The sequence below is a fragment of the Mytilus trossulus genome, chromosome 14 (assembly GCF_036588685.1).
Source record: "Mytilus trossulus isolate FHL-02 chromosome 14, PNRI_Mtr1.1.1.hap1, whole genome shotgun sequence".
In the NCBI taxonomy this organism is placed as follows: Eukaryota; Metazoa; Mollusca; class Bivalvia; order Mytilida; family Mytilidae; genus Mytilus; species Mytilus trossulus.
In genome coordinates, this window is record NC_086386.1 from 26,443,442 (window position 1) to 26,471,420 (window position 27,979).

The window sequence follows — 27,979 nt, forward strand, 5'->3', positions numbered from 1 at the left end:
TTAATTTAATTCCATTTCATTGAAATATAAGAAAATGCACACAATGAATTAAAAACTAGAATGTGTCTTAAAGGTAACCATGCCCAACTCTCATTATGTTTCCTTGTTCAGTGACCCACAAAGTCTGGATAAAAAATACCTATTTTGCATAACATGTTTTCATTATAATATATATAATATGTATTAAAGGTTAAAGTTTATGTGACAACAACTTTGTGGTAAACTCTTTTCAACCAAATCTTCATCCTAACATGGAATGGACAAATAGACGTCTAATGGACGGACAGAGAAAGACAGACTTAAAAACATAATGCCTCCTACAATTATAGATAAAACCAAACCAGGGAAAGAAAACCTACACATCAACAGGGTAACAATTTGACATTACAATCAGAAATATATGAAAATTGAAGTCTTTGATAAGATAAATTGAAAATGGAAATGAGGAATGTGTCAAGAGACAACAAGCAAACCCAAGAGCAGAAAACAGCACAAGGCAAGAAGCTAAAATGACTAATCTTTATAAAATTTAACCATATTAAGGTTGATCAGGTGTCTTCCTTCATCTTGGATTGTAAAATAGCATAAACAAAAAGATTAGATCTTCAAACATGCAGGTTGAGCAAGTGTCTTTTGCCATCATGGATTGTAAAATAGCAGAACACATTTGGTAGAGATCTATATTCAAATAGACAAATTTTGAGACAGATATGCATATCAATTGTAACTTTCTTTTTAATATGATAGTTTTAAAATTCATTTTTATTCTTCTGAAAGCACATTATATGAACAATCTTCTCATATTTGATTTTAAATTTCAATTATTCAGATTTTTTCTATTTAAAACAAAGCTTGTAAAATAGATTTGAGATTCATACTTCTTATATTTGAGAAAATAATGCTATAAGCAGCAGTTTGAAGAAGTATACTAAAGTTAGAATAAAATTCTATGTGAAAACTCTATCATTTTTTATTTACATCCCTTATCTTTTTAACAAGTACAACTGCCTCATTTCTTAAGTTTGAGAAAAAAATCTAAAATTATTTTGATACAAATGCTACATTATTACCAATAAAATTGATACAGGAAATATTATATTAAGCACCAATTATAACAATTATTATATATTATAACACTATCACAGACAATCTTCAAACACGCATGTATACATAAAATATCATTTTTATTTAATCCCTAACTGTTTACATTTACAAAACAGTGCAGACATCTAATGTCGATCTTATCTAACCGAATAGTATATTTCTAGTTACAGTCAATACAATGTATTACTAAATTCAATGACTTACTTCAAAAGCAGAAAAATAATCAAATTATCATAAGCATTTTACAATACATTCTTTTAATTTGGACAACATAAGGTCTTAAACTACACAAAATATATGTTATATTCAATTGAGATTCCTCTGCTAGCGGAGATTTGAACTGGACATTATGTTGCTTTTAGTCATTGTAAAATGAAGAAACACAAATGTTCCTATGATGACACTTTAAATTGTCAGATGAATTATACAGATATATCACAAAAATTGTATACATACAGTATATTTTATACAATAATACATAACACAAATACTATTGCACACTTTAATTATCATATTCTTTACAAACACAAAATACGTAATCAATTCTATTTTAATCTATGGAAGAGGGGAAAAAGATACCAAAGGGACAGTCAAACTCATAAATCGAAAATAAACTGAGAGTGCCATGGCTAAAAATGAAAAAGACAAACAGACAAACAATAGTACACATGACACAACATAGAAAACTAAAGAATAAGCAACAGGAAACCCATAAGTTTGGAAATGTTTCCATTCATTTTTTTTAGGTATGGATCCAGGATTTGAAGTTAGGATTACCTTATTTTGAAAAATAATTGACTGTCAGTTACCTTTAGTACTTATTTTTACTATTTTTAGGGGGCTGAACTGTATCTGGTATGAATTATTTCTATTCACTGATTTCCAGTTATTTCAAATCTACCTGTGAAATAATTAATTAATAAGTGTTTTATTATTGTACAACAAGCAATGAATACATATATAATAAAATGATTTGAAATATGACTATAACAAATTTAAGATTTCGTTAAATGGTTTACATATGCATGAGAGATTCAGAAAATATATGTTTAAAAAATATGGGTTTTTAACTATGACATTAAGAAAACCAAATCCAAAATAAACAACACTTTAAAAAGCTATCATAACGACTTCATTTCAAACTTTTAAATTATCCTACACCAGACAAAAATTAATTTCAAATTACATTTTTTTTTCAATTGGATTTATGTAGTTTATGATATATCAATGTGTACCTCACTTCAAATTATGTGTTTAATGACAGAAAATCTTCTTCCCTGACCCCCTCCTAAAAAAATTTAACAAAAACCAATCACATTTGGTATATTAAAAATATATCATATAATACAACAGATCTATTTTCTAGTTGACAAAATTAAAAGATTTCATCATCTGTAATAGACAAACCCAGAACAATAAAATATCACTTGAAGACAAAACAACACACTTGAAATATAAATTACTTATTTTAGAAATATTGAAATTACAGAAAAAATAATTCCTTTATATATTTTGACATTGAAGAAAAAACTGACCAAACTTGAAATTCCTCAAATGATCACATAACAAATTTGTTTGATATTAGTATTCAAATGTTCAATCTTTCTTATGCATTTTATTTTTGGCCTATAAAGTATAAACTTTTTGCGTAAAAGTTGTGTTTCACTGAATTTGTAGGTGTTTGTGAAAAATATCCAATAATAAATGAAATATCTAAGATTGTATTATATGTGTAAGGTCAACAAACTTGAGCAATAATCAATGTTCTAATGAAGAAGGAGTCCAGAATGATGAGCAATTAATTAACAGTTACTATTAAATTTCAAAATAAAAATTTGTAACATATATTTTAAATGAAATCAAAGCATTTCATGCAGTCGTTTCATTCTTCAATTTCAAACTAATTTCATTTCTTTATTCTATATTTTTTCTGATTGTGTTATAACATATTTTGAAACTACTCTTTAATCACACATGCTAAATTTTTTCTATAGGTTGTTTTTTGACATTACAAAAATGAATTTAACCATGACAATCTTTATATCTCCTCATTTTTAAAATCATATTTTATATCATTTCATTAAGTTGTGAAGATTTGTGAGCTGTGGTGTACAGGAGCAATACAACATAGGCCTCCATATGAAAAAATTGCTGGCTGCAAGTTTCTTAAAATACAGTACTGTATACTTTATATTAGAGGATGGATATTTAACATAAATCTAAAAGATGATTACCCAACAAAATTCAAGTTTTCATTACACACAAAAATGAAATCAGGAAATAAAAAAAAGCATTGAGCAAATGATATTTCTACAAACGAGGTGAATTGGACATTGATGAAAAAAAACATTTACAAAAATAATTAAATGCACATCATAAACAATAAAGTTTATGACAATATACAAAAAATACAAAATGTATTAATGAATAACATTATGCAGGAAATTTCATAGTGCACCTGAGTCACACAAAGATCTATTATCAGGAATGTTTTGAACGAAGTATTGCCTTTCATGTTTTTCACTACTCATACTCCTCATATTTTATTTAAAATTTTTCAATTATAGCTTGTAAAGCTGAAAAAGTTCCAGTAGCAAATCCTAATAAACCAAAAACTATAATTGTAATGTCTTTTATAACCGTCCACCACCGTAGTTGACCATCTTCAACAGACAAAGTCAAAAGTTCAATTATAGGTGGTAACATTAGTGCAAGAGCACAACTGGCAAAAGCACCAATCAGAGATATCAGAAGTTCTAAATGTGGCACTGCTGATGCTATTCCAACTGAAACAACAACAATGATATGTTTATCAATTGTAAACAAGAACTATTTCAAACAAGGTTTTAAAGTTAATCAATTTTTCAGAATTAGAATATATAAAATGCTGAATTTGTTTTCAGAAAATGTGTTTTTTTTTCTTGAAAGATATGCAAAGTATATACAAATGTACAAGTAAAACCATTTCATTGACATATATACATAATAAGTATAAATGCTGATGTTTCGCTCTGTAACCTATTCTTATTTTATCAGAAATTTTATTATAAAGGCTGATGTTGATGGGTTAAAATAAAAAAAAAAAATTGGGGTTTAAACCCAACAATTTTGAATTGAAAGTTCTTGGAACAAAAATAAATGGTAAACAGTAAGTTTTGGTGAAGAATGAGGCAAGTTTGCAGCTAGAACTTCTGTGAGGTAGGAAAAATGAGCTAGTATCTGGAATGAACTTGTTCATCTTACTGAAAAGCATTTATATTGGAATGAGGGAATTGACAAGTCTTCTCACACTAATGTTAAGTTTTGTATTGTCGAAATGTGCATCTGGTGCAAGATAATTGGTACCATTAATTTTATTAAGAACTCCTCAACTTACCATAAAATTCAAATAAATTTTCTACAATTTAAGCGAAAAATTCATAATTATATGTAAAATAAAAAGAGAAACACTTTTTTTTCTCTGAACTTCATCTGATCTGTTCTTAAAAATACAGACATTCCAATAACAAAGTTCTATAAGTGTGCACTTAGAACTCAACAGTTCTGTTCTACAGTAAACTGCATTTACTTTGGTGTAGATAAATCAAAGAAAGAGTTAAAATTGGAAAATGAAATGCAATAGTTGTAGTTCTGTTTACTCATTCCAGTCTTCAAATGTTCAAATAAAAGTATGGGTCAATAGAAGAACTTTTTTATCTTAAGAAAAGTTTAAATCGAACAGGCTTATATTCATATAGGTATAAAAGTAATAACAATATATTCAGAGATACAAAACAATAATTTGCTTATTTATTTAAGCAGGATTTTTAAAGTTATCAAAACTTACATGTAACTAAAACTAAAATAGTTCTGTATATATATTCTGAACAATTCAGCCATCTCCTGGATGTAATTTTGCTAGAAATCCATGGCCATGTGATTTTTATAGGCACATAAAACTGTAATCCATATGTTATAAACATGGACAGAGCAAATAACAGGTTTACTGATATATATAACCTGTAAAACAAACAAATAACATATTAATTATATTTTTAGTTATTAGTATTTTTATGGGAGAAAAATGGCTACCTTTTGTTGATGGCATGACTTATCAACTTATTTGAATATCAAATAAGACCATGTATTTATCAAATAATGCAGGGATTAAACAAGAGTCTTATTTTTTTATATTTAAATAGGTTTATTACTATAGTATTAATGTATGGACTTTTTCATATTGGCCCTGTAACATGCCCAAGGTGTTAATAATGGCCAAGGATGGTTGTAATGGCCCTGAGGCAACGCCGAGGGCCATTACAACTGTCCGAGGCCATTATTAATATCAAGGGCATGTTACAGGCCTGAGGACCAATATGAATAAGTCCATATATTGATACTTTTATTAACCAACTATAAACATGATAAAGGCAACTTCATTCAAGAACAGTCTTCGAGTCTCGGATCCAAAATTATACAGCTATCCACAAACTACAACAGGACCAATACAGAAAAGCCCGTTTCATAACATTTTTATTAAATGGTTTTAATTCTTCGATTAAACAAAGAGTAAAAAACTTACCGTGAAGAAGATACAGGAATTTCATAGCTGAACTCCAACTTGTCTTTTCGCATTCAATTTCGCATGGAATTTTAGTCAACATTGTGACTGTCAGATGTTATTTCTGATTTCTCATCCAAGTACTTAATTTTATGCTATTAAAATTCATTTCATTTAGCAAATAAAAAGTAGCTGGGAAGAATTAATCAGACAGTTTAACTATTCTAAAGTCTGCATTCTGAGGATTGAACAACGGAAATGAAACAGTGTTAATAATCGAAAATCGTTCTCGAAAAAGGCTTTGAAATATTTCCGTTTCAAGTCGTTACAAAACAATGAGCATGATTACATTATTTAAACTTATTTTTATGATATAAAGTTTAAAAAGAATAAAAAAATGTCACACTTATTTAAAGAAATAAACGACATTTTGTTTTGATCGATGTCCCGTTTCATCTGTTCATAATGTATGACTGTGATTTCGTAATGCATGACTGAGATCTTGTAATGACTGGCTGTGGCAATTTCTCCGTTCATAATGACCAGATGTCGAAATTTTCCTTTTATAAAGCATGGGCATTTCTATACATATTGTAGTAAGTTGGTTAATATTTTTTTTTAATAATAAAGAAACAGAATATCAAAACCATTTATTCTGTAAAGTTAGTTTCACTTAATGTATTGTCAACTCCACTGTATTTTTTTGGTGTATGAATATATGTGTATCCCACACAGTTATTAAAAAGGCAGATGGTCACTTTGAGGAGATTCATGCAGATTTTTTAATCATTGTGAAGCAAGAGGTTGTTAAGTATACTCCTGGTTATCTATAAGTTTGAAGCACCAAGAAGTAATGCTCACTTGAAAGGTCTGAGGTCACAAAACTTTGTTTAGGTAAAGATTATTCTATCACTGTCTGAAAGCAAAACATGACAAAGATACTATAAAAAGGAGACAGATTTCTTTGTTCTATTTGAAATCAGTTTTCTTTGGTATTATTTATAGTTTAATTTACAACTTACCTAAATTTGTGGTTAAATACTTAACTTACCAATTGTTTGCAGGTAGATTGAGGGTGACACTTCCTAATGAATCATCACCAAACTTTAGGTAACCATAGAAACCAGTAGCTGTATACAGACATGTGACTATAACCATTCCAAGGTTTAATACACCTGAATGACCACCAAAGTCATGTGGATATCTCATTTTATTTTGTATTGGCATAACCTGTGGAGAGGAAATATAATTGGTGAGGAATTCTGTGTATGCATTGTAACAGGAAGTTATATCAGGAAATAGTTTACAATGAAGAAAGCTTTTAATGAATAATTTACCAAAATGACAGAAGGAGTTTGATCTTAAACAGTGTTGTATATGCCATTTCTGACACATGTTTAGTCTTTAGGAAAAGACAAACCATAGATTCATTGAAGAAATATTAAGTCTTTTGAAATTTCTTTTAACAAACTAGGCAAGGTTCCAATGACCCTGGCTATCCCTGTAGGTCTGAAAGGACATGTTCAATAAAAAAAAGGTAAAAAAATTAAAGCAGTTGATTTCATTTAGAAACCAAAATATTGAAGATTTTCAGACTATGTACAGCTATACCTAGCAACCTTGAAATTTGACCTTTTGACCCCAAATCATTAAGCAGCTTCTTCCTCTTCCATATGTATTCCAGCTGTACAAGTTTGTTTTTAAAATGAGCAAGAAAACTGAAATCACAATCTAGTTAAAAATTGTTTCAAACACACAGGACAGACAGATGGACAAAGCAAAGACTATATGTTCGTGATAGATTTTTACAGTTACTATACATACCAAGCCAATTCCTTCAAATGCATAAATAGCTGTACCAAAATATAATGGTAGCTTGTCTAAAGGTTTGTATGCAGGTCTCTTGTCTGGATTAGGTAGGCCTTGAAATAAGTCTTGAAATATGATGATCAGACCAACAAAGTTCAGTAAATTGGCAAATGTAGAAAATGGTGCCAGGTTCTTCAGATCTCTTACAAATGTGTATGGTATAATCAGTGCTGTGGTTATAACTATATAGACAAACACAGGTGGGCCTCCTTTATGGAAAGAATCTATCACCTGCAAAAAAACAAATTCATAGTGGTTCAGTAATTATTATATAGCTATCAAGTTTTTTATAACCAAATTTCCTATGAACCTAGTATATCGACTAGAGGAACCAAGTTTCATTTCAACATTATAATACAGTAACAATTTCTGTACAGATATTTTATTCAGTAAATCATCTTTAAGGGGGCTCCTGGGTATAAATGATTTTTTTTTCTAATATAGGATTTCGCTATATTATTTCATAAATGAACTTTATCATATACTTAAAAGAAAAATGAAATAAAAAAGTGGGGTCACCGTTCATTTAAGCTAAAATCTGCCTCTGGGAAAAAACATACATTTTTGTTAGTGTCCTTTTTTTCTGTTGAACTAATAGGAGAAAAAGAGGAAATATTGAAATAAAAAAATAACCTAATATAAGAAATCGCTTAAATTTTACAATAATTTAGTTTATGTACAGCTTATTTGAAAACAATAATAAAAAATATAGGTCACCGATGAGTTAAAAAAGATATTTCAAATTTAAGGCCAAAAAATGGCATTTTCGCACCAAAGGGAGATAATTTGGAGCTTTTTCAAGTTTTAAAGTCATCCGGGGCGAAACCAAATCATTTTTGTGGGTTGTTTTTTGTACCATATCATAAAGTAACAACTAATGGTGTAATAAATAAAATTTGTAATGAAAAAATAAAGGTTTAATTTTTTGCTAAAATTTTTGTACCCAGGAGCCTCCTTAAGCAATACTTTGATTATTACAAATGTGACTACAAATAGGTTATACCGGTATCAATAATAACTGGTCCATGACTATTAAATTTTTATGTTACAAGAAAAAACAATCCTTATTGATTGAAGTAAATAAAGATCATTTGCATACTCCATTCTCAGTTAACCAATTTAGCAGCAAGTTGAATCATTATATGTGTTAAAAAACATAAACATTTTCAAAAGTTATCGTCTTTCTCAATGATTGAAGTCACTGGTTCACAACCAGTTTTTTTTATTGAAAGCTTTTCTTCTCCTAAAAGGTCTTACAGGTGGAAAATATTGTTTCCATAATTAAGACAAAACTTATAATATCAATGAAAAAAGAAGAAGATGTAGTATGATTGCTACTTAGACAACTCTCCACAAGAGACCAAATGTCACATAAATTATAACTATAGGTCACTGTACTGCCTTCAACAATGATCAAAGCCCATACAGCATAGCCGTGTACCTGTTTAACATTCTGTGCTATAAATACTAGGTACACACAACAAAATCCTATCTGTGTCATCACTAAAAATATATTGACCACCATTCTGAAAAATAAAACAATGATATAAATTATAAATATGACTCATAGGGATTTGTTTCGTCATCAATGCAGAGATGAAAATCCTACTGATTTTGCGGAGTGTAAGCAAAACTGACAAAGTAAAAGGGATAAACTGGGTAGGGGAAAAATGACAGATATTTCAAGTTCATTATCTTAACATTTTTGCAATTACGAATACATTTGTAATTATTTGTTAACCAAAAGTTTAGCAATAATTTAAAAAAAAAACTTCCTGTATTGGTAAAGTTTTCGGATTTTTCTTTTACATATTTATAATTTCAGACTATAGAAAGCTACGAAATCAAAAGTTTTCTGAATAATTGACCTTACACAAAAACAATTTCGCCCTTTTAAAACATTTATTGTTTCACAAATAATAAATGAATATAAAGTAAAATAATTTCTCAAAACATAGCAAAAAAAATTCGGTCTACAGGTTCACATGAGCTGTGGTATAGCAAACATCGAAATCCCTCACTTATTGTAATCACACACATCATATATATTTTTTTATACTGCCAGTACTTGTATTTTTTTCTTAAATATACAGTGGCGGAGCCAGGGGGGTGTCCTGGGGTAGGAACCCCCCTTTATTTTGGCCGATCAATGCATTTGAATGGGGACATATAGATGGAATCCCAATTTATCCTGTGTTGAGACCCCCCTTTTTAAAATGGCCGCCACTGATATAGTAACATATAGCTATATTTTGTATAATGCCAATTTCATCATGGAACACTTTTTCCACTATCAGGGGTTAATTATGGGATGAAAATAAGCAAGATAAGTTTGGCAATTGTGTTAATACTATTTAAAAATCTATCAATGTATTGTTGTTTAAGTTGCAGTGTAAAAAACGATATTAGTTCAATGTCATAGAAATATAAACTTTTTTGCACTCAGTGCAAAACTTTGGAAGGGCTCAGCCTCATACTAAAAAGTTTGTTTTTCTTTCATTGACCTAATATTAACAGGTAAGGAAACATGCATGTGAGAATAATATTTGTCATGTGATGTTAAAATTCAGTGTCATTCACCTTAATCATAACTTGATAACGTCCAATAAGATTTAAGTATGATGTATACCAGCTGAAGCCCGCCTATCTTAATTGCCATGCTTGAGCAAACATTGATACAAACAAAGCAAGCAAGTCAAACAAAGATTTATTTTTGCTAGCATTACTGTAAAAGCTATATAGGTTTTGAATTTCTGTATAGTTTATAATTAGGACAATAATATTTTAAGGATAATATTTAATTGAATAGTATTAAAATTAAGGGCTTTTGATATCTGTGTGACACTAGTGCACTGATAACGAAAGTATTCACGAACAAAGAAAAGAATACTGTGGATTCATTTATTTTTGTAAGTACCAATTTTTGTGGATTAAGGAAAACTTGAATGTTCGTGGACATTTCATTTCATGGATTTGCCTATTTCTGCATACATAGCACGTTGACAAGTTGTCGTTCGTTGAACATTTAATTTCATGGTTCAACTGAGGCAGGAAATCCATGAAAATTGCTATCCAATGAACAATAATGAATCTACAGGATTTTACCTGTAACTTGTTAATTATTTGTAGTATCAATTATCAAGGGGAAAAAATAGCCTGGAATGGTGAAATTCTTAATCAACACTATTGTTCTATGTTACTTCTATATAAAGTTATTTGATTTGTCGCTTTTAAGTCATAACAGCTAACAAATTCGACTTTGTTATTTTAGTAATATAGATACATTAACTAGGATCAAGTTTACCTTCCTACACTTGACCATCGTCTAAGTCTTTCAGGTCCAGTTTGTAAAGCTGTTTCAAGTATACTGGCATAATCTAAGGTAGGTTTATTAACTCTGTAATAAAGTATCAAAAATTACAAAACTTGTAATAATATCAGTACAAACTACATCATGTTATTGGTGTACCATCAAACTATTTTCAATGTCAATATCTAATCTAATTTATAATGTTTTTTGAAAGTGTCAGCCAAAAACTAATTGAGGAACCATGTGTAATTACAATCAATTCTTATATTGTCTATCTCAGCAAGCACTCAATAGACAGCTTTATTAGTTTACAATAGTGTTAAGGGGCCAGCTTAAGCTTGCCTATGGATATGGGGTTTATTGCTGCCTGAAGACTCATTGGTGGCCTTAGGCTGTTTTCTGCTCTTCGGTCGAGTTGTTGTCTCTTTGACACATTCCCTCTTTCCATTCTCAATTCTACGACTTACCTTTTGCATAGAATGTTACAACAGTTAAGGAGCATATGCATACAGTATATAGCAATTCCTCCAATGGCCAATATACCAATAGTTCCAACCTAAGATAAAAAAACCCATCATCAAATAAGATAATAAGCTACTGTAAATTCAGAAATTATTGCATGCATTCATTATTGCAATTTTTCAAAAATGGACAATAATGCAAGTTTAATTATTAAGATTTCATAATAAAACTGCATACAGATCTATGTTTAAGTTATCAGAATGCGAGTTCTTATTATTGCGATACCCATCCAGCCGCATTATTCATACATGTACATGTATTAAAAAAAATCTTGAATAATTTCTGAATTTATAGTATATGTTTGGAGCATCACACATACTGTTTTAAATTTTATAGTAATTAATTGTTATCATTATATGAAAAGCCTAGTCTTTAACAGTAAACTCCCCCTCCCTCCCCCAAAACACAGATATAAGTACATTGTTATACAATGAATGTAATACTGTATCCAATAATGGATGCAGTATAGTATATGAACTGACAGAAAGCTTGATGAAATTAATCTGCTGACATAGAAGATATGTTGTCCTTTATTCTATTATCAGTCATTGTACTTCCATACAGATTTCATACAGTTCAACCATGAAAAGTAAAGGAAGAATATCATTTTAAATAAATGATTTCCCATGCTAAAAGTAGGTTTTGTTCAGAATTTCAATACAAAAAAAGAGATAAAAACAAATAAGTTGACATAAATTCAAAAAACAGTGCAGCGATAGACCACTTTCGAGTTCATCCGTCACCGGAAAAAACTCGTCAATTATACGCGCCTTTATTACCGTCTTTTGTGCGTTTAGGGGCGTCGTCACTTCCTTCCAATGTTGAGCGAGTGGTTGGAAAACTATAATTCTATATTGTACGAACTATTCGGCAAATTGAATTCTCAAAATTGACAATCAACACTGCTGTCTTTAGGGAATTGTCAGTAGGTACCTACAGAGCAACCATTATTTCTAGTGTATCCTCCACAAAGACGATCACTTAGACGCTTGATGAACGTAAATAGTGCAGGGATACAGGCGACCCCCTCTATCTGGTAAATGACGTCATAAAGGCGTGCATAATTGACGAGTTTTTGCCGGGGACGGATGAACTCGAAAGTGGTCTATTGGATGATCCTGTAATGTCATGAAATGAAGTCATTCATAACTAAACATAAACTTTATCTTTGACTCACTCATTTCTATTTGGATATTCTACTATTACCTATCTGATATGGATAAAATCTTACCCATAATCCAGCATTTTTTATTGCAGATGGCATGGCTAATATTCCTGTTCCTATGTTGCCTTTCAACAAATGCATCAAACTTGGACAATTTCTGTAATACAAGTCATAACAGCTTTTTAAAGGGTATATATTTACTTAGATATTGAAACTAAAAATATATCCTTAAATAAAAATACAGATTAGTTGCTCAAATGTTTGTAGGAGACTATTTTTACCCCTATTGAATTGATGGGAAATGTTTTTGTTAAACAACAACATCCAGACATTTATAGTCAAGAAAATAATAGGAAGCTTAAATTCATGATAAATACTTACACTACAAACATGACAAAGCAGCTTTCGGAAAATTTGCCATTACAAATGTATATATGTTGTGCCCAAAAAACATGGTGATGTATCATCATAGTTCTAAATTGATCACATTGAAACATCTTGTTTATTCCATCATGCCATTTTGACCAACTAAGATAGACTGCCACCATGATTGATGAGAGGACTGAATTTCCAAGATAAAGAAATGAATAATCCTAACACTGTAGGTACATGTGTCTTTCACAAGCTAGTTGCCATTCTCAGTGATTCTTTTTTTCCCTTTTGTTTTGGGTCCATTTGTAGAGTAAAAATTCACTTCTCAATTTTCTGTCATTTTTGTTTTAAAAGTTTGGAAATTATCAATATTCAGGCAGAGAATTTAAAAGAATATCTTAGATTGTGATAAATATATTCATCCGACTTTTTTAGATGTCATATGTTGTTGGTTTTCTTAGTCTAATTTCACAATGTAACATATACATGTATACCATCTCTTTTTGACTGACAGTCTTTTTGAAGAAAAAAATTTGGCAGCCATCAAACCTCCTAAATTGACCTGTTATTAATCATTACAATACCTACCCTACTTTTTGTTGATTTTTGTCTTCCTCTATTATAATACTACTTTGACTTTGTGGTATGTATTCAGAATGGCTACTCCAGTGTATCTCTGCTGATGCCATAGACTGGTCACATGATGCCACATTTCCATCTGGTAAGAGCTTGCTTTCTTCAGAATTTTCCATCATCTACATGTATAATTATTTTTTTTAAACACAAGTTGAACTTCAAAATTGTTTTTCAAGTACATTGTACAATCTAAAGCACTTAAATGATCCTAAGGGTCAATAGGATTTAACACAGAGGTCAATGGTCAAAGGATCAGTGAATTTGGTATATCAATTAAATTACTAAATTGTTTTTTATTATGTTTATACAGATTTGTATAAGGATTTCATTAAAATGTTACAAATAATTAATAGTATTCATGATCAGTTCTTATCTTTTTTCTTAAAAGTAAAAAAGAACTTTTATTGGTACAGGAGTCAGGATATAAATCAAATCAAATTTAAATAACAACTATATTTAAAATAATAAATTTAATATATATGTGCTTTTTGATTGTTTATCTTGTTCAGCATGTTCAGATAGTCAATGGTTTACAGGAAATGTTGATAGTATATATAATGAAGCCAATTAATTGGTTAAACACAATTTAGTTTGTCATGTTTGTACACTTGAACAGTGTTATCAATTGCAATAAATGTTGAAATACCACTACCCTGTAATGTATTCTTACATCCTTATTTTATTCACAGAAAATGAATATTATTAATGGTTTCCTGTATTAATCATACAATGCATAATCATGTATTTGTCCAAAGTTTCAGTTACAACTTGTATAGTTGATTACCTTTAAAGCTGCATGTATTTGGCAAAAACCTTTTCAAATCTTTGAGGCTATCAAAATAGGACAATGCTCTTTAAATTCAGCTTAAATTAAATGTGTGTCTGATGTTCAAAATTGTAAGCCTGGTACAGTATAACATATTGTATGAGTATGATTTTTTTTTTAATTATCATGATTAAACATTTTGAGTGATTTTCCTTAACATTGACATTATTTTCCACCATAGTTTGTGACTTTTCCCTTCATTTATCAAATATACATGATATATGTAAGTTTTTTCTTTCAAAATTGTGAAACTATATCATTATTCCTGATTTCCTGATTTCCTGATAAATACATGTAAAGAATCTTGTCCTAGATTTTGACTTTTGTGGAAGGTGAATCTTCATAATTTCAGTTTACAGTTTAGTCAAGAATTCTTAGCTTAAACAGCAGTTAAGAATAATCAATAATCTGATGGAATGATGGATACTAAAACATATCTCATACATGTTTGTACTTACAAAATCCATCATGAGCAGTACATATCTATCATTTTATATAAGTTTTCACTATGAAAGTGAAAAAATAAAAAAAACAAAAATGTATTGATTATAAAAATTATAAAACAAATCTGTAATTGTTGCTTTTCAAAGGTATGTTTTCCTATGGATAAATGTGCATGTGGCAAAGGAATCCATGACAAATCACCCCACTGGCATATCGCCCCACACCTAACCGCCCCACTTTTTTACCGACTCGCCCCCCTTTTAAAAAAACCGCCCCAATTTGGATTACCAAATCGCCCCACTATTTACAAGTCTTGAATGTATGTATGCATGGTATGTATGTACCGATAAATGCTTCCTATATCTGAAGAACCCCTTGAAAGCTGTGAGGGTACAGTGGCATCCATGTACATTTTTGTACATGTACATGTACACAAATGTATACTCCCTATCAGCATGATCAGGATTAATGGATGAATGAAGATGTGTCACTAACAAATATTTATGACAATTATTTTTACAAGGATAATCAATTCGACCCAACACAAACGGAGTGCTAGGACACCCGGAAGTCTGTTATTACAGTGGAGGAAGACAACTCGGAGAAAACCATCGGGCCACTCATCAGAAACAGACAAACCAGAGAAACATTGGAAGACTGATCTGCAGGTAAAAGTGGGGGAAAACTTTGGCAACCCAGGCCCCCAAAGTACCAATTATAGTTTAAACTCTGGTCTTGGTACCAGAGAAGTCAGAGAAGTGTGTGGGAGGGTGAAAATCACCCTTCTGATCAGATATGCTGAAATATCCAGAACCCCAAGTCAGAATCGAACTTGGGACTTTCAGCACAGTAGCTATCGGTCTTAGCCACTAGACCACGAACCCACACGTGTATTGAATACTCATGAAAATTAAATTTGTGATCCAGGATCAGATCAGCTGATTACAGATTAGTCATTCAGCTGTTCAGTGCAATTAAAAATTTACCTCAATTTCCTGAAGCTCAGCCAAATGACGTTTAGCTCAATCAACTGATAAACACATTATTCAGACAAAGCATCGTCTGGAAATAACTGTTATAATACAAAGAAGAAGCAGAATCTGAAAAAAAACCCTCTTGAATCTGGTAACTTAGAATCCAGTGCTACTTAAACATAAGTAAGAAACAACAACGGACTTGTTAAATCCGGTTTTTGAACAAACAAACAAGTATTAGCCTTTCAAAAAGGGCTAGTCGTCTCTTAGCTGATGAAAATGGAAAGTGCTCTCGCTTTGTAGATTAATTCATTTACTAGAATAGCCACGTGCATCAATCAAAAAATTTACCACATACGTGAGGTCATTCGATACAGTTTTGATTCCGTATTTACAAGTTTTATATATATTGCATATCGGCTATTTTTTACCTGATTAAATCACAACTGTAATAAAAAATATACATTCATGTGCTACTTTTTGAGTTAAATGAGGTCGAAATTTTGTATATTTGCTCAAAATTCGGATTGGTGGCCGTATTTTCCTTTTCAAAAGAAAGACATAACTTTTTTTGTTTTTTAAAAAGATATATATCACAAATTGTATTTTTGTTAAATAATTCGTAATTTCTGTATTTTATAAGTTATCTTACAATTTATGCATTTTTTGTTCAGAAATAACTCATATTTATCAAATGGTCATGAATTTGCTGTATATTTATCAAAATTCAAAAAAATGCACTATTTACAGTTTTATAAAACTTGGTCCATATAATCTCCCTGCAAAACAAAACAAATTGTCGGTTTATAAAAAAATAGGGGTCCATGCACTCGTTTACAAATTAAATCACTTTGAATGATAAAAATCTGTCGAAAATGCATCTTTTCCCGATATGTCATAGTTTGACGTCGCGAAAATAACATTTTACGTTAGCAACGTCATTACCTCCCCTGTAACTGTATCGTATGCCCTTAATTAAGTAGTATATATATTATCGTTTAACGTTGTAACCCGAATAATTCAGTCGTTATATCCGCTGATCTACGAAGGCTACATTAACGTCTGGGAGAAAATCGGACACGGAAAGGGCTTGAATTATTCGAGTTATTAACGTTGTTGTTTACGAAACTCCAGAAGATTCGGCTATTTATAGATAAAAGTTACCTGTGTGACAATATCATGAATATGCATGATTAATGACCAAGCAAAATCTAATTGCTAAAATAGAGAGGACAAATCCGATACTCTATACATCATTGACTGCTGGTAAATCAGTTAAAATTGGATTCTTTTATGTTGACAGTACACATTTTCAAAGCTTGTTTAATATGAAAAAACAAATAATTAAAAATCGCTGTTTACAATGAACCAGCCAAATATCAAATCTCAATATTGCTATTGTTGTTCAAATAGCCATTTCTATAGAAATATAATATTTTGCCGGTTTAATTCAGATACATATTTATTTATAGTGGATTGGGAAACAAGTTTTGCAACTAATATTAATCCCTTTCCACTTTGCGGGTGCGAGTGCTGCCTTGTAGCGACATTAGCCTACTCTTTTTCGAAAGGCAGTGTCTGCGCGTACCCGCATACGGGTACGAGTAGTCAAATTGCCGTTCTAGGCTGCGCGTACCCACATCCGGTTTTCTAATAAAATGCCATTGGATCGGGTATAAAACGTGAAATATCTACGGAAATTATCGATAAAATGGGGATATTTTCAAATTGTATTTATCAAATAATGATACATAATAATCATTGCAAATATAAATGCACAATGATGGAAAATGAACCTGTACAGTCCCTGTAAAAGAAAAACATGATAGAAATTAATACTATTATAAAATTTTAATGCAAATTTAAAGAATATTTTTTTTTATAAATTAAAAATATACCCATATGATATTTTAAAATAATCTTTAAGTAAAATGTAAAACAGAAACTAAAATTTTAAAATAAATAAAACTACTAAAATTAAAGCATGAGTTTATAAAAATTAAAATTTGAAGAAGCATGTAATAATGATTAATGAAACGTGAACGGAGGCTGGCAACATTTGAAATGTGCAGCCGGGTTGAAATCCGTGCCAAAACAATCATATTTGATATGTAAAATGTGTTCCAAATCTTAATTAGTTACATGAATCTTTTGTAATTGGTTTAAATTGATATTATAACTTGCTTCTTTAATTTTTATAAACTCCAGCTTTAATTTTAGTAGTTTTCTTTTACTTTTTTCTTTTCAGGGACTGTACAGTTTCATTTTCCATCATTGTGCATTTAATTTTGATTAATAAATACAATTTGAAAATATTATTTTTTCAAATTCTTCACTCGTTCTACACGAAATCCCTGTACTATCGATAATTTTCTTACATATTTCACGTTTCATTCCCGATTCGATGGCCTTTTGTTAGAAAACCGGACGTGGGTACGCGCAGCCTAGAACGGCAATTTGACTATTCGTACCCGCATGCGGGTACGCGCAGACACTGCCTTTTCGAAATCTACAAGGGTGTCTTTAACGTGCAAGAGATATGGCTCTCTCTTAACACGGGTCAGCTATTTATCGTCCCCTTCCGACGGACTATCATCGTTTCCTTAAGACCATACTCGCAAATGGTGTCAAGGGAGAGTTCCTGAAATTTTCATCCCGAACGGGAATCGAACCAGGAACCATTGTGTAAGTAGTCCGATGCACTAACCACTCCACCACGATATTATAATCAGAGCTGGCAAAATAACATATGCTGGTGCCGGCCAAATAGCCATTTCTAAATACAAATATGCTATGTCGCCGGCTGAATTACGATATGCCGGTATATGCTTTATCTTAATTAGAAGTCCCTAAAACATGAATTGCTGGTAGTATTTTTTTCTTCAATTTGATACTTCGCCGCTATATAGCCTTTTTATGCTAATGCGGCGTAAAGAAAACAACAATCAGTCAATCGGCAATCACATTGATTTGATACTAGTATTCCTTTCTTCAGTTTCATACTAGTTGCTTTTCTGTAAAGAATCTATAATTAAAAAAAAAAGATATAAAATTTATTAAACAAAGCATGCAAACCCATATAATTTCATATATCATGAAAAAAATGACATTCTAATTCAACATTTCAACAATTTATCCTATTAGTTCTGATATAAAGAGTAATATTCAACAACATCAAAATACTTTACAAGCCGTTTCAAAACCAGTCCCTTGTTTTTGGTGCATTTTCAGTTAATCTGACACATGAAAGATGCCGTCACTGTACCGAATCTAAAATAATATCGGCAAAATAGCAAAGCTCTATACAAATCGTTATTTTGCCGGAGCCGGTCCAATAGCACCTGAGAGGCTATTTTGCCGGAGACGTCAAAATTGCCACTGCCGATAATTTTACACAGGAATAATACCACAGAGGGAATTGTTTATTTCAATAGGGGATTTAATATCCACACTTGTACGAAAATCAAATACAAGTGTAGATATGAAACCCTCAATGACAGAAATAAGTGACGGTTGGCACTGAGTTTGCTAAGAATTAGACAAAACTGATTAAATAATAGTTATCATAGCTAGCAATATGGAATGATATGAAAAAATATCTCTAGCAACTAAGGGCACATGTGCCCGTTGTCAAAGCAATTAACAACATCGTCATATGTAACAAAAATACGTAGTAGACACGACCGTACTTGTTCATCCCAACATCAAAACGACACTAAGTTCTGATCATCTTGAGGACCAAAAACCCTTAAAGGTTATACCAAATACAGCTATTAAAGGTAATCTATTCATGAGGTGGAAAAGTCTTCTTTTTTCAAAAATGTGAAGTGTTGTAAATAATTGATTTATAATTATGACCATATCAATAATAATTATTGTCAACACAGAAGTAAAATTCGTTTCACACATGAATCAAAAAGCTTTGAATTTTTTTCTTTTTTTAAGAACAAAATATATTTGATAGATGCATGTTTAATGATTCACCCCCTTTTGTTTATAAATCTCCAAACAAATCTTCTTCTTATCGTTCGCCTTTACACTTGAATACCAGTCTCTTCAACAAATGTGGTGGAAATCTGTAAGGCATTTACCTGTCTCTCTGAGTGGTTTATTAAGATCTTGTTAGCTGATCATAACTGTTTTGTTGCTGTAGAGTGTTGAATGATATAAATGATATTTGATGATAGTCTTCATCTCTGTGTAGTAGACTGGATTTTTCTTCCTGTTGTTGTTCAGCACCATACTCTGCTAATTTATCGACTTGTTCATTACCCCAAACTCCACAGTGTGAAGGGATCCACTGAAGTACTCTTGTCAGACTTTCGATGTTGTATAAAGCTTGTTGGAGTTGAGGTAGCTTTTCTTTCTTCAAAGCTTTTAGCACAGAAAGGGCATCAATCAGGAATACAACTTGAGTTGTGTTATCGATTTTGTTTTTGATGGAGTGTGCAGCATGAGTAAGGGCTTCTTCTTTAGATTTGTAGTTTGAAGAATGTAGGCCTGCTGGTTTTGCCTCTGATTGTTGATCCCCGTAGGGCACCTTAATGTATCAGTGTTTTCTTAACATTGCTAATCTGTTCATCTTTGGTGGTAATGAGCGGAACTGAGGTCTGGATGGTGACATTTCCAAGTTTATCTTCACACGGGTTGTTCTTAATTGTTAAATCTATAGGTTCAATATATTTAGGTAGAGCTTCCTGGTGCATGTTTTCCTTGTAAGGCTCTTGTCTCTAATGAAAAGCTTGATCTTTTGAGTCTGCTTGAGGAGAGTTGTTTTAGTCTGGTATTCATTGGTTGGTCTTGTGAACACTGATGTCAGTCTGCATGATCTCATGTGCTGGTGTTTTCTGTCTTTCTCTAATTTATGTTCTTACTCCTTTTTTTACGTAAAGTTGGAATGTTGGTATTACTTCTTCTTCATAACCTTTTGTAAATACATTTGCAGCAGATTTTCCTGTAGTTGTTTTTCCTTCAACTTCTAGAGTTTTCTTTTGGTCTTTACTTTTACCCCATCTAGGGGAAGACAATTCTGCATCAAAACCTCCGCTGCCATGTGACCACACTCTTATGTCAAAGAAAGGCTTCAGGATACAACACGTATAAAAAAATCCAGATAAGGAATCTGCAACATCCTTCCTGTTCTTCCGGGATCAGAACAGTTTTTCTGAAGTAAAGGGTGAGGTTACCCCTACAGAAAACATAGAGTGCTGAAGACGACGAGGTTGGGCTATACAGCGCACTCTTAACAGACCACAACACCACGCACAAACAACCATTATGACACTTGAAATCACGTATCTATACTACATTGGGATTAAATTTAAGTTTTACGCTTTATTGTTGGAAGAAAATACAGAAAAGCGCATTCGACGCGCAAAATCAATAATTTCGTTTTCATTTTTGAACACTGCTGGTGGATTGATAGTCACCGATACCCGATGATGTTTATTGTCTTAATAGTCAGGCTATGACCAGGCCTGGGGTCATTACATTGCAATGTAATGCATTCCATTACAATTACGTTGTGATTCTTCCATTACAATTACAATTACAATTACATTTTTTCTCACATGTAATGCATTACATTACAATTACTTTGCCTGTGTAATGCATTACATTACACATTACTTTTTCAATATAAAAACTAAAAACATTTCAAAAACAGATTTTTATAAGAAATTATTACTGTGGTACATGTATATATGTACATGATACTACATATATATATATACAGTGTTATAGACATGGTAGACTTCAAATACTGGTTAATTAACATGTTCATTGCTCTTTATTATCATAAGTGTTTTAAACATGCCGTTATTAAGAGAACAATGATCAGGTCTGTGCACCTTTCCGGCAATTAATACTAAAAAGCCTTCAAACAGGAGCTGATGTGGTGTAGTGGTTAGTGCATCGGACTACTAGCACAAAGGTTCCTGGTTCGATTCCCATCTGGGATGAAAATTTCAGGAACTCAATTTTCGGCTCTCCCTTGACACCATTTGCGAGTATGGTCTTGAGGAAACGATGATAGTCCGTCGGAAGGGGACGATAAATGGCTGACCCGTGTTAAGAGAGAGCCATATCTCTTGCACGTTAAAGACACCCTTGTAGATTTCGAAAAAGAGTAGACTAATGCCGCTACAAGGCAGCACTCGCACCCGCAAAGTGGAAAGGGATCAATATAAGTTGCAAAACTTGTTTCCCAATCCACTATTATATATCAATATACTAAATAAATAAATGATTGAGAATACGCTAAAGTAATAAAAAGTCAAGAGAATTTCAGAACGCAATTTGGTTCCGAATAATATCTATCACGCTTTGTGCATGCAGACTCCACGCGGCCTTCACGTGATTTTACTATTTTTAGAATAATTGCATAGTAACCAAATGCACTTGATTCAACCTTTACTAATTATGCAACATTTTTGACCTGGTCGTGATTAATGTCCTATTATAAGAACCCATGCAGCTTTCACCTGATTCTCTATTTATAGAAAAATGTCAGAGTAACCTGTCCATATGAACTTGATTGATTCTTAGCATGTTATTTATACGGAGCGCCTAAATAAATATCTTATTAACAGAATTTGTAGTGTCAGAAGTTATATTAATTTATTTATGGCATCTTAAACTGTAAATGCATACTATACGCTTGTATACCCGAATATAAAAAAATAGAGGCTAATAGGGTGGTTAAGTATAAAGAAATTTAAACAAAATAATTAAACAAAAATAAAGAATACAGACCAATGACATGATAATGGGAAAAATACAGAAATTTGCGACTTCCATCGAAACACTCTTTAAGCAACATTTGCGATTAGCTCATTGGTGAAGGTCGAAAATGCTTTATTTTTACATATTTTTTAAAGCAACTTCTAAATATAATGCATTTGGTTTCGCTCATTGTTGAAGGCCGTAAATGCTTCACTTTTCATATTTTTTAAACAAATTCTAACTAAATATAATGCATTTGATTTTTCTCATTGTTGAAGGCCGTAAATGGTTCACTTTTCAAATTTTGCTGTGTCCATATCAACGGCTGCCATTTTGACCTTTTTCAAAAGAGATGTCAAAAACATTTCACTTAAGTCTAATATTCTGTCAGAACATGCTACTTTTACGTTGTTCCCCCAAAGGTTTCACTTTGTTTGCTGCATGCAAACTCTAAGCAGCCTTGACTTGATTTTCAGAATTTTGAAATTGAAAAATCCCGATGTATCCGAATATTTAAGAACAATCCCAAAACAACCGAATGAACTTTCGTCAGGCTTTATTATATATCAATATACTAAATAAATAAATGATTGAGAATACGCTAAAGTAATAAAAAGTCAAGAGAATTTCAGAACGCAATTTGGTTCCGAATAATATCTATCACGCTTTGTGCATGCAGACTCCACGCGGCCTTCACGTGATTTTACTATTTTTAGAATAATTGCATAGTAACCAAATGCACTTGATTCAACCTTTACTAATTATGCAACATTTTCGAATAATTCTCTAGAAAATATTTCAATAGGTTCTAAAATTTATATTGTAAATATACATACTGCAGTTATTAATAGATAAATAAAAAAATAACTTGTACCCTTTAATACATCCAATCACAGCGTTCTTAAGTTGACTTCCTACGCCCTGTCTTGGGTACACAAAAGGCCAACCTAATGCTGGGAAAATGTGATACTACCGTTTTCCCTATACATCAAACATCATGAAATTGAATATTTTGTCCAGAACTTTACGAATGAAAATTATGATAGATCCAAATTTTATTCAGATTGTACTATAAAGAAACCGAAGTTTTTTTTTCAATTTATTTACATAAACTTATAAAAACAACTGCAGTATTACTATTATATGTAGACCTTCATTGCATAAAACAATGGAAAGAACATTGTATATTGATATAAACGATCAAACTTGTAAATAAATATGTTTAAACTAGCTGATGTGGAGGAAATGGCTAAATACTTGATATAGTTGTATTAGCTTAAGAAAAATGCACTGAATTTGACTTCAAGTGTTCCAGTGCATTGATTGACATTTCTTCACATGACTCTGACATCAGACAAGTAAATGTCAAAATCATGTACTGCACCAAACCTGTGTCTACTCTTTGGTGGAGTAGTACAAATGTAGTAGGAGCCTATGACATGATATAACATAATTTTCTAAATTGCACAACGTTTATGGTCGATATCATGTGCTATTATTCAAATGCTCACCTGTTGTAAAGAATTCTTTTAGAGTAATTTTAGACCAAAAAGGCAATAGCGTTGAGTTTTTCGATTTTCAGGTGTGGTTCAACTAGCCAAAGTTATGCTAATTTTTACCAAACTTTGTGGCATAGTTCATTTACCATAACTTGATCTAATGTCTAAAGCTTGAACGTGATTTCTCCCTTTTTTGTTTCGCTTATTGGTTTTGATTTGCATTCAATATAATTTTTAGGAATTGTCGTCAAGGTAATGGCGCATACTTAAAATGATCGATTTGAATTCCAAGCAAACTCATGATCACTTGCCAAGGCGTTCAACTTTTAAAAGACTTATTACCAGGCACGTCTTATACCGTCGTAAACAGATAATTTCAACTTATTTCCATCGATTTAAGCAAAAAAAAAGCTTTTTACAGTCACAGCACTCAATTTTAAACTTAATTACAAGCACTGAACACATTATGAATAAAGTCTTGCACAATACGTCCTATCAAATAAAAAATCTATTGTAGTTATCCGTAATAAGAGGAAGAATAAATATCAAATGTGATAATTTTAGTAGGTAATCATTCAACTGCGGAAATTGTTTTTATTTGATAAACTATAACGTTTTTAAGTCGGACAACAAACCTACTTTTCCTGTATATACATTGAAAGAATACATCACGGACCTTTGACTGGATAACATGGTTCAAACGGAAACATAAGCATGAACATCCGTGCTAAAAGATTTTATTGTTAAAATTTCGTAATATAATATCATTAAACTAAAAAAGTAAGTTTACACACAAAAGACATAATATAAAACCAAACTTATCATATTTAATGGGTGTTTCCAAATTTTTCTTCCTCATGTATATGCTGTATTTACCGCAAATCTTAAAATCAAAATACGTGCAGAGAGAATTTAATAAAAGATGAGTTCAACATAGAGTAAGCGAAATAGGCTTATAGTCATCAGTCAAAGATATAGATCGTAAATAAAAAAAAATGGCTTTAATGAAATATTTCAAAGTGATGTCTGATGATCCATTTCTTTTGTCGCGTTTTAGTAGTACCAACAAGCTGACATGTCATGTTATTGTCAGAATAATAATTCCAATAAAATTAGATTAAAAAGATTAGTGTGTGGGTTATACGCCAAAGTGTGAAACCTCACGACAAAAATATGCAAGACATATAAATGAATGCTAATGTCAAAATTTACATTATATATGCAGTAGTTGCATTTGTTATGTTATATTGCTGAATAGGTAGATGTGCATTGATATTTACAGTAGCAATCACCAACAAGCAGTAAAGAGAAGCACAATTGAAGCGCACTTTTTGTCAGAGTTGAGAGTCCAGTGAGCCAAAAGTCGCGATGTTCTCAGTTTAGGTTGCAGTCTTGTAATTGACTGCTCCATAGGCTTACATATTAAAAAGATGCTCTTTAAAAATGAAAACGTAAAAATGCTAATCAGAAAAAAAATCACGTTCATATCTTGCATGGTGTACTGTGAAATTGTGATTTAATCGAAAAAAGGTCATGTCACAAAGAGTAAAAAGTTATGTAACCCTGAAGTCAAAACTATTTTTCTCTACTTTCTGTTGGCTGGTTTTACTAGGCCGCACCACTTCTAGTTAACATGATATCCTTCCACTTCCTTGGATTGATATCTCCCCAAACAATATTCAAATCTATACATACATTTCAATTCAGCATAAACGTTGTATCAAACAGAAAATATTGAGTCCAGAAAAAAATTCAGAAAAAATGAACTATATTATTTCACTCCATGTTTTGACATGCACCAGAAACTAGAGTTGTAATAAATAATGGTACCTTTACAAATTCACTGGGTTAATGAAAGTCTGAAAAATCAGTGTCGGACTAATTAGGGTGGTAAATAAAGACAACAGTAGTATACTGCTGTTCAAAACTCATAAATCCATGGACAAAAAACAAAATCGGGGTAACAAACTAAAACCGAGGGAAACGCATTAAATATAAGAGGAGAACAACGACACAACACTAAAATGTAACACACACAGAAACGGACCAAGCATCAGAAAAATCCCACGAGAATAACAAATATAACATCCTTACCAAATATAATGGTAAGATTGAAGTTGGAATTTCCAAGTTTAATTTTGATAATTATAAGATTCATTCTGATATCTAAAGCTAAAAATTCAAGATTAAGTTGGAAATTCCAAGATTTAAGTTGATTATTCCAAGATTAATGTTGATAATTCAAAGATTAAAGTTGGTAATTCCAAAATAAATGTTTGATAATTCCAAGATAAAAGTTGAAATTTCCAAGATTAAAGTTGATAATTTCCAAAAGTAATGTTGATAATGCCAAGATTAATGTTGATAATTTCAAGATTCAAGTTGATAATTCCAAGATAAAGATGACAATTCCAAGATTTAATTTCTAAATTCCAAGATTAAAATTGATAACTCCAAGATTAAAATCGACAATTTAAAAAAAATAAATAAAAAAGGATGGCCATAATATGCCTCCGTGTACCTATTACACTCCTGTAGTTACGAGTCTATATACATTTGCAAATAATTCTAATGGAAGCAATACAAGATTTTTCTTAAATATCAAATTCTCAAAATAAAAAAATAAAAATTTAATTTTAGATTATAGACACTTCCGAATGTGGTTTCTAATGAGAAACAGACACTTGCAAACCCGTTCATAATGAGTGAAGATAATTCTAGTTTTTTAATGACGGATTCCACTTGCTTTTACTTGCTAACTAATAACGGATATACACAATAGCAAGACGTCCGTTGTTATGCTGTGGTTACTATGTTGCAATTTATTATTACATTAGTAGTTTATGTATTTCTCTGTCGTGGGTGTTCTTACGTTTTGTTTGTACTGTAATCCTGTCACGTAATGTTGTCATTTTAGCTGTAGTGTTTTAACATTTCAATATAATCGGGAGGTTTTGGCTGGTCATAAAACGAGGACCAATCCACCATTTTTCTTGAAATGTCCTAAACCAAGACAGAAATATGGCATTTAATATAAAATAGTCCGTTTCAATGTTGTTTTTGTTAGTTATAGTACAGTTCCCTCGGATTTGGTTTGTGACCCAGATTTGTTTTCGCTTAACCGATTAATGACGATTGAACAGCAGTATACTACTGTTGCCTATATATTTCTATTCGATGAAAGTATTATTACACCCTTGTTTTTGTGCAAATCAAACGACATGTCATCATACATTGATTAGCAGAGGACCACATATTGCAGTAAGCAGAATATGAGTTATGGCACGAGAAAGACAACTAAAGTATTAAGAGGGGGTTTTAATCGAATTAATCCCTTATACAAATCGATAATATGTGATGACCTCAAATCTTTATTTGATAGGTCCATAAGTTGAAATACGAATGCATACAGAGTCTGTCTTACCTGTATCTGATCCATATCTTTAACTCATTGGCAAAGCAATGAAAACACAAGTCTAGTAATTGTGAGTACCATGGAAAAGGCTCTGAACACGACGTCCTATAACTTGATGATCCGTTGTGTATACACACAGATAAAGAAGTAGATATTAGATGATAAAAATTGTGTAGGTGATTTTTTAACCGCGGAAATTGTAATTAATATTTTTAGAATGAAACGGGTTTTTTAGACGGTTAATGGAACATATACTTTTCAAATATGTATATATCGACAAAAATACGGAACTTAAACTGGTCAATACGGAAACCTAACATCGTGATCATCCGTTTCAACAGCCTGTACTTTTAACTAAGTAATTTGACTAACAAAAGACATTGCACAAAAAACAACTGCTTACTAGTATATCTGATGAGAGTTCTTAACTGTTATCCATTAGTTATTCAAGCTTACAAACATGAAATGCTAAATATTTTGAAGAAAACTTTAGCTGAATCAGCAAAACAAGCACAAGGTTAACACAGAGATTGAAAATGACAGGAAAATGTGTGTCTATGAAATTTTTAACGTCATGTCT

The 27,979-nt window shown here is 31.4% G+C and overlaps 1 protein-coding gene across 2 annotated transcripts; it reads right to left on the minus strand.

Annotated features, from left to right (window-relative positions):
- Positions 1-27,525, minus strand: LOC134695635 (neutral amino acid uniporter 4-like). Of its 2 annotated transcripts, none has more exons than XM_063556949.1 (10): positions 27,409-27,525; positions 13,471-13,637; positions 12,577-12,667; positions 11,291-11,379; positions 10,818-10,910; positions 8,955-9,039; positions 7,469-7,744; positions 6,696-6,874; positions 4,931-5,103; positions 1-3,890 (listed from the first exon to the last, which is right to left on the minus strand). In XM_063556949.1, the coding sequence occupies exons 1-10, from the start codon at positions 27,421-27,423 to the stop codon at positions 3,652-3,654; spliced, it is 1,407 nt and encodes a 468-aa protein (XP_063413019.1). In that variant the 5' UTR covers positions 27,424-27,525; the 3' UTR covers positions 1-3,651. The 2 variants fall into 2 exon arrangements, with proteins under 2 accessions (XP_063413019.1, XP_063413020.1); XM_063556950.1 differs by lacking the exon at positions 27,409-27,525 and adding an exon at positions 15,775-15,923.
- Between the last annotated feature and the right edge of the window lie 454 nt (positions 27,526-27,979).

Excerpts from the sequence above, each read along its gene's own strand:
- LOC134695635 (XM_063556949.1), bottom strand. Across the intron at positions 10,911-11,290 it reads TGTAACATTCTATGCAAAAG|AGTTAATAAACCTACCTTAG; the intron begins GTAAGTCGTAGA and ends ACTTTATTACAG. Across the intron at positions 6,875-7,468 it reads CATTTGAAGGAATTGGCTTG|GTTATGCCAATACAAAATAA; the intron begins GTATGTATAGTA and ends TCCTCTCCACAG.